This window comes from Austrofundulus limnaeus, unplaced genomic scaffold (genome assembly GCF_001266775.1).
Source record: "Austrofundulus limnaeus strain Quisiro unplaced genomic scaffold, Austrofundulus_limnaeus-1.0 Scaffold49, whole genome shotgun sequence".
Taxonomy (NCBI): Eukaryota; Metazoa; Chordata; class Actinopteri; order Cyprinodontiformes; family Rivulidae; genus Austrofundulus; species Austrofundulus limnaeus.
In genome coordinates, this window is record NW_013952451.1 from 75,915 (window position 1) to 84,456 (window position 8,542).

The window sequence follows — 8,542 nt, forward strand, 5'->3', positions numbered from 1 at the left end:
CAGTTGGACAGGTGTACCTAATAAAGTGGCCGGTGAGTGTATCTTCTCTCTTTCATATTTATGGCATTCTAATATAACATGCTGTATGGTTTCATATTTATCACAATTTTCACATTTGCCAGTTTTATGTTTTTGAATTTTAAAAAGTGTATAATTAAGTCCTGTTTGTCCAAATCTTAACCTTCTTATCACTCTTTTCTCCTTTCTATTTCTTCTTTTTCCTACATTCTTCTGAATTTTATAAAACCATCTTCCTGTTTTATCTTCATCCCACCTTTTTTGCCATACTTTCATCAGTTTCTCTTTAACAATACTGTTTCCTTCAGATTTTCTCATTTTAAGTGTAAAACTAATAGGATACTGAACTGCCCTCTMTGCCATTTTATCTGCCCTCTCATTTCCCTCTACTCCAATATGTGCTGGAACCCACACAAATATAACTATCAAACCCATGTTTTGTATTCTGAATAATGAATGATATATTTCTAATAAAATGTCCATCCTACTAGAGCTTGAATCTGAACATATTATCGTTTTTAATGGTTTTATGTCCTCTACCCATTGCAAAGCTAATAATATTGCCAACATTTCTCCTGTGTATACTGATAACCCATCTGTTATTCGTTTTCCTATTTCATATTGAATTCTGGCACGTAGTCCCACCTCTCGAACGTGTTTGGCTTTCATCACCGCCCACCAACAGATTCGAGTCGCTCATTGGTTGAGTTAAATGTCATTTTAGCTGCTTTGAGGCCACTTAAATCCTTGGCTTAAACCTGCAAAGCAAAACACACCGTAACACACCGTCGTTTTGAATTTGTTTATTTTATTATTTGTACGTATTTTATAAATTCTTACAGACAGTAARTGCTGTTGTCTATCAATAAACAATTTTGAAATTTCATCTTTATTTTTTTGTTTGATTTTTGGTTTGGATGTCATGCCTTTATTTTGAAAATTCTTCCAGACTTCCGCTGCCATCGTCCCACGTGACCTTTATGTCCTTGATCAGCTAACTTTGGCGAGTGAGTTGCAAAAAAAAAAAAAAAAAAACATTATGTGTGTCACTAAAAATCCCAACAGCAAAGTGTTGGAGGCTTTGCAGAACCTGCCGAGAGTATGTTTATCAAACTTGCGTCCGGAACCAGGATCCACAAAGTGTGTAAGTTTGAGCTCGTCTCGTTCATTGGTCTATATTAGCATTCATGCTAACATGGCTAGTCGAATAAAATCAATGTGTGATGTTTCTGTATTGCAGGAGAAACGGAGGGGCAGAGGCCAGCACGGCGGCAACTCCAGCGGCCGAGGTACAAAAGGACAGGGGCAGAAGGGGACCAGACCCCGGCTTGGCTTCGAAGGGGGGCAGACTCCCTTTTATTTGGTCATTCCAAAATACGGCTTCAATGCAGGACACAGGTATAAACTCCTCGCAGTCTTCTTCATCTGTCAAACTAGCCTATAGAACCAGGGTTTCAAAGTTGCAGTCATGCTGATTATTTTGCAAAGAAATCCATTATTGTACACAAAGATCCTTTTATTGAGTTTCTGCTTAAAATTCAACTATCAAATGAGTTTACAAGCAGCAGAACTAAGTACACTGTATAATTAGTGCAATATTATTGTTGAAGTTCTGTATTTCTGTTGTATTTAAACATATCAGTGACAGAACATGTATTAATGTCGTAATTACCTATATCTTTATTTTTCCTTTCCAGTCGGCGTCCCCAGTACCACCCTCTGACTCTGAAACGGCTTCAGTATCTGATCGATTTGGGCCGAGTGGACACAAKCCAGCCCATAGACCTGACCCAGCTTGTCAATGCCAGAGGAGTGACAATCCAGCCTTTGAAGAGGGACTATGGAATCCAGCTGGTTGATGAGGTAATCTCTAGTTCACTCAGTATTAGAGMGGGAGTCTTTTACCATCTCATGATTCGATTTGTTCTGATTTTTGTGGCCCGGTTAGATAAAAAAAAAATTTTTTTTGATTAAAAAATGGTTGGACACATGATTTCTGCTTCTATCTTAAGGTGTTCAAAGTATCCTTATGATCGGGTTGTGGACGGGGCCAGTTACTTTTTTTTTTTTTCATCCATTTTAGTAGTTTCCTCTTTGTAATTAGTTCTAAATAGCATCATTTTTTTTTTGATCAAGAGCAGAAAATTAATTTTGAATTGGTACAAATAAAATGTGTCATGCTTATGTTTTCTGTGATGCCAGCAGTGGAGCAAAATGAGAGTTTGTTTGTGTCTTGCTGTGAGGAAAAACAACAGATAAACACTAAAACTTTCTAAAAGGTGAAGTCATTTTTGTTGAAAATGTGAGAGAAATTATTTTGTGAGCTTTTGCTGAAAAAAATAACAAATTGCAGGTCCAAGTTCTGCGTGAAATCCCACCAGCAGGTGGCAGCACATGATAGTGTTTACCCAGAAGAAAATGCTGCTTTGTGACCCCCTGTTTTAACCCATTCCCAATAGAAACTTGTGTTTTGTGTTTCCTTTCAGGGAGCTGACATTTTTAAAGCAAAAATCAACATTGAAGTTCAGAGAGCAACTGAAGGAGCCATAGCTGCTATTGAACGGAACGGAGGCACCATCATAAACAGTTTCTATGATCCCATAAGTCTTGGTAACTGGAATGATTCCTATAGAACCATATAATCTCAGGTTTTTAGTGTGTGTTTCTTACCTTTTTTTGGGGGGTGGGGAAAAAGGTTTTCAGAGTCTGTTCTTATTTGCACAGGGATCCTCGCCAAACCCGTCTCATTCTTTTTGAGGGGAATCCCGATCCCGAAGCGAATGCTGCCAGGYGAGAGCATGGTCCCGTACTACACGAGTGCTGAAAACCGAGGTTACTTAGCAGATCCGGAAGAAATCCAAAAGGCCCGGCGTGCCCTGGCTCAGAAGTACGGCTATGTGTTGCCAGACATTTCAAAGGATGAGCTGCATCACATGTTGGCCACGAGAAAGGATGTCCGACAGATTTTCTTTGGCCTCTCCCCAGGCTGGCTTGTTAACATGTCGGAGAAGAAGATTTTGAAACCGACTGATGAGAAGCTGTTGAAATATTACAGTTCATAGGTGCTGGGAGAGAATTTCTGTTTGTGGGTGTACGTTTTGCGTGTTAAATTGTTATTTTATACGCTAAAACAGCACTGTTAAACCTTATCTTAAAAATAAATTCATTTATCACTCATTTTCCCCTCATTAGTGGCTCTGAGCAAGCGGGCTCMTACGGTCTCGTGTCCGAGCGCAAGCGGCCCGTGCTGCTAGATGGAAGGAACATGAACTGTAACAGGTGAGGGGGAAATGAGGAAAATAAGATAACTCAAAGAATGAAAACAGGAAACAGATGCCTGGCGATGTGTGTTACTTGTGACATGGTTTGCTTTCAGCCCTAGAAGGGGAGTTTGAAATTAGTCATCGGCAGCTGTATCCTGGTGTGGACATTCAAAAGATCCACACACACACACACACACACACACTCATACAGTACAGTCACAAGCCAACTCCATCGTATCACTTCACCCTGTTATGCTTTGTGTCATTTGTCACAGTCTTTTTTTTTTTCAACATGATCAAAAACATTGATAAATTACAGATTGATAATTAGTGTATGCGGTTTTTATAATGTTTGGGATTTTTAAAATAAAAGTTAATGATATTGTCTAAAATTGGCAGTGTTGCTGAATTTCTGCTGGTTTAAAAAACACTATCAAAGGAAACATGACCTCCAGCTTTGTGTTTCTGTTGCATCCCAATTCCATGCTTAATGGATCACTGTGTGACAAAAAATAACGGAGAAGTTCGGCACCAAAKTGAGTTCAAGTCAGACTTTTCTGTTTTTATACCGTAATAAAGCCAACATTATAAATTCCACTTTACATGTSAAAGGTTTCACTTTGATGACTTTGCTTTTGAGTGTTTTCCTGAATCTAAAGTGTCCAATAAGCTTCACAAGTCAAGGACACACACACTCAAACACACAGCCAGGAAAAACCAGCCCAAATCCTTACAGCATAATACTTTAAATAAATCACGCCACAGGAAAGAAACAGCACAATCATTGTTTATGGCAGAACTGCAGTGCTTATCTTCAAAGCAGCAGATCCTTTTGAATTTGTATCAGGTCTCAGACGAGCAGCAGAGAGAGGAGTGACCGAGGCACAAACATCAATCCTTTTTAATGCAGGGCTGCATTTTCAAGAAAAATAATAATTTGGAGAGTTTGCGCTCAAGAAAAAAATCAAATGAGTCGAAACCAGTTTGCACCTTTTAATGAAACCCTGAAACTTTGCTGCAGCGGGGCAGATTGTTGCCTCGAATGAAGCGTTTAGAACAAACATTGTTGTCTCCCAAGTCTCAAGGAAGTTCTGGTTAATAATTAGAACTCAGGTCCTTTTTCTTCTGTCTGCAAAGGACAGTGAGGCAGAGATCAAACTCCTGCTCTTTAGCTCACCTGATGACATCACAGGTGTTACCAACAACCTCACATACAAAGCTCAGTCGTGTGGACACACTTGAAAAGATCTCTTCGGTTCATCAGATCAGGGTCTTATCAGAGGGGAATACAGTTCCTAATTTACAAAGAATAGAGCTGCTTCAAACGCTTGAATGGAACTTTGAACTGATTACAGTAGAAAAAGAAGTGAGATTATTGATGCTTAGTTGAATACTAAGATTAAAACAAATCTCAAAATAAAGTGCAAACTGGTACCAAATAACAAACTATTATTTTAATGAACCATTGCAAAAACTAATAAGTATGTTTACTCTTTTTATTTTTCTGTTGTCTCAAACTGTGTTAAATTTCGTTTAATGAAATTTGTGTGATTATTATGTTTTGATAGCTTACCTTTTTGTTTTAAAGTCATATTTTATCTTATTTTGATGCTAATCCTTTTTTTTAATTTATCAAATCTTCCTAAGTTTGAAGAGAGTTCAAAATGTCAAAAATGACTGTTTTTGATAGTTTGAGTTGTTCGAAGCAAACAAACAAAAAAGATATTTAAACTGAATGAAATAATCAGAGTAAATGTAATAATTGAACATTTTATTAGGTGAAGTAGGAAGTTTGAACATGTTGGTGGAGCAGTCATTAGGAGGTTAAAAGTGATTGCAGATGATGACAGTGCTTGTTTTAGTCTAAAAGTGGAAAAATACAGTCACAAAGTCCTCCTCCTTGACCTGAATATTGTCCCACTCACCTAAAGGAGTAGTTCATACATTTTAAAGTTGAGTTAGGTTGAAAGTTTATCAACAATACCATACTGTCATGAATGGCCTCAGAGTTCAGTTCAGACTGGACGGATGAGCTAAAGGCTGATACCAAAGTGGAATGCTTTTGTCTTAAAACAACTGCAGTCTCCAAAGTGTCAAAGTTGTTCATGCAAACACGATTGTTATAAACCTTTACGTCACACAACCAGTTTTTTCAACAGAAATATTACAACATTCTGGTTTAAAGTGTCACAAACTGCTCTCGGAAGTGCTACGATTAGCTGCTGCTGCTGTTTGAACAATTAGAAAATGATGTGTAAAGAACTTTTTTTAATTAACAAACAAACAAATGTGTGCATGAACTGTCAGAATAGTTCATCTGTGTGGTCAGAATTAAATTATTTTGTCAAACTGATGTCATTAAAAAAAKCTATAACAGGTAAGATATTAACTGTTCATAACCTCTTAACAAAACTCAAATTAAAATGATCAGCTGGTTTAGGTTAGAGCAGGGGTCTGCAACCTGCAGCTCTGGGGCCACATGTGGCTCTTTGGTCCCTCTGCAGTGGCTCTTTGAAAATGTGACCAAGCATAACAGATTTTTTTGTTTTGTTTTTTTTTATACCCACAAATAAATTCAATTTGTATGCAAATATGTGATCCATACTACTAATACAAAAGGTAAAACATGTTAGCTCATGCTAGCCTGTTGCTTACTTAAATGTACCAATTTATTTCTATGATTTTTCTCTCAAATCCATTAGAATTACCTTTAAATAATTTGAAGACTGTATAATAAGAATTAGAAACAAAATATGCCTGAATAATTCAGTTGTACTAGTTTTTATGAAATTCCGTATAAACTATATTCAGTATTTATATTGTTTACACAAATACAGTCTTTTTATTTGTCCTGATGTTTATAATTATAAATAATATGTTAATAAAAACAACATTTTTTAGTTTTATAATGTCACCTCCACTGACCGTAAAGGTGTCTGAAAAGGCCTTGAAAAGGCCCGCGGACCACTAGTTGATAATCACAGTTGTAGCATGTTTTGTGGCTTCGGACACATTTTGGCWGTGAGACAAGCAGCAGAAATGGCTCTTTTGGTCGTAAAGATTGCAGACCCCTGGGTTAGAGTCTGAACAGAGTTTGAGTCCAGCCTGTTATCTCTGGTCAGAGGGTGGGGCTGGGGGGGGGGAAGCATCATTGTGTTCAGTTAATTGAGGCCACATTAAGCCTGTCGACACCGGGGGGGCATGTAATCCTCTCAGCAGGCCTGATGCAGGGCTGGGTGGGTTTACACAGGGAGTGTGGAGGCTCACACTCAGCTACCCGCTGTTGAATCTGCTCAAACGTGTGTCTGAGGAGCGGAGGTGGAGGCCGGCGGGCTGCATGGAGCTGTGTCTGAACCTGCTGGGTCCATACAATGCAGCACAAAGCAACAAAGCTGTAAAAGATCCCGGTCACTCGAGACAACAGTATTATATCCTCTTCACACCTTTATGAAACAATGCAGTTGTTTATGGAGCCTCTGTAAGGAAAGTCGGTGGGACGGTTCTTTTTTTTATCAGTTTTAGTTTGCACCTTTGTAGTTTTCCCACATTTGTTCCTGGATAAAAAAGTCTCAGAAGAATCCTATGTGGTCTCAGAATCCATAAGAAGAGATTGAAGGTTTTGTTTCCTTTTGTAGCATCCTCAAAGCAAATCCATAAGTGCAACAAATTGCTGCTGAGATCCTTCTTTAAATCCTGCTCTCTTCAGTCTTCTSCAGGTCCTGACTGCACACCTCTACCTGTGCCAGGCTGCTCATCTCTGATCCAAAGTGAGGAGGGAGATGAGCGTCTCATATATGAGCTCTGTCCAGTACAATGGCACATTGTGATCAGAAAGCCACAGAGAACAATCGCTATTCAGAAAACTACAGTGCCCATTGAGCCGGAGCACTCTGCTTGTTTGATTATGAGACAATGCACTGATACAACTCGCTGTCGCCTCACAGATTAGGATTCATTACAGAGCAGAGGACAGTTCACACCAAATTAAAAGGGATTAAAATAAAAGTTGAATAATTAAAAAAGGCTGTTCAGTGTTTAAATTCATTGTCTTTCTACCTTTTGTCATAAACACTCACATATAGTTTAATTTCACAGCCTGTATTCATGCAGAGGGTGAGGTCAAACTAATGTATTCACACTGAGGCCTTCGGACTAATTGATTAAATCCATCAGTGCTTCTTGCTGCAGCAGAGCGTGGTGTAGCATGGGGGATGTGGATTCAAGCTCAGATTCTGACAAGGGCTACAAAAACACATACAGTAAATCTGCTAACAAATAAAAAGTAAAAAAAAAAACCTTGATTCACGTTTCACTGCAAATGATAAAATATCAAATGGTGCTGTTTGAACAAGTTTAGTTTTCCAGCTAAATTGATAAGCAATTCTGAAATGTGGGTGTGCATTCAGTGTAAACAGAGCACTCTATTGAATCAAACAAAAAATAGTAAGTACAAATCTGAGCATAAATACACACCAACACAGACTCTTTGCAATAATTTTAAACATTTTGGCTGTTAGAAAGCTGGTAGTTGGTTTGCATACATCTGTTTATTTTAGGACAAAATGTGCAGAATTTGTTTCTTATTTCAGATTTTTTTTAGGTTATCATAACTTTGTGATGAGTACCTTAAAATAAGACCTTAAAAGTCTGTAATTTRACAACGATTTTAATGTCCTTTAATGTGCTAAACCTCATGACAGCTTTGCAGTTTGAACTGATAAAATTTAATGGGGGGGAAAGGCACAATAACCTTCCATGTATTTACACTGTAAAAAATGAAATGTTGGCTTTACTTAACCATGTTATGTGACCCGGTTCCATTTAACTGAGTTGAGTAAATTCAAAGCAATATAACAGGTTTTTTAACCAAAGAACATGAGCATGTTGCTTTGAATTTACTCAACTCAGTTAAGTGGAACCGGGTCACATAACATGGTTAAGTAAATCCAACATTTCATTTTTAGAGTGTAAGGCAGCTTTTTTCCCCCAAAACATTCAGACAATATCAGTGGGCTTACTTTAGGTCAGTCTTTTGAGTGTTTTGTGAATTCTGACCCATAMATTTCACTAAAACTATTAAGATTTTCACTTCTCTGCTTTGAGTTGACACAAGTGCTGCAGACTTTTTTTCTTGTCTGCACATAGAGAAATGCATGAAAAGTATACATCCTTCATTTTTACGTTTTTTTTAATTATTTTCAATGAAATCATCTGTGAAAAAAGGGAAAAAAGGAGTCAAAGACTTTCTTAGATCAAATATA

The 8,542-nt window shown here is 37.8% G+C and overlaps 1 protein-coding gene across 1 annotated transcript; it reads left to right on the top strand.

Annotated features, from left to right (window-relative positions):
* Positions 1-1,018: 1,018 nt before the first annotated feature.
* On the top strand, positions 1,019-3,673 carry mrpl15 (mitochondrial ribosomal protein L15). The gene is made up of 5 exons (XM_014008315.1): positions 1,019-1,162; positions 1,259-1,416; positions 1,716-1,881; positions 2,505-2,628; positions 2,743-3,673. Exons 1-5 carry the CDS (start codon positions 1,058-1,060, stop codon positions 3,078-3,080), a joined length of 891 nt encoding a protein of 296 aa, XP_013863769.1. The 5' UTR covers positions 1,019-1,057; the 3' UTR covers positions 3,081-3,673.
* Positions 3,674-8,542: the final 4,869 nt, after the last annotated feature.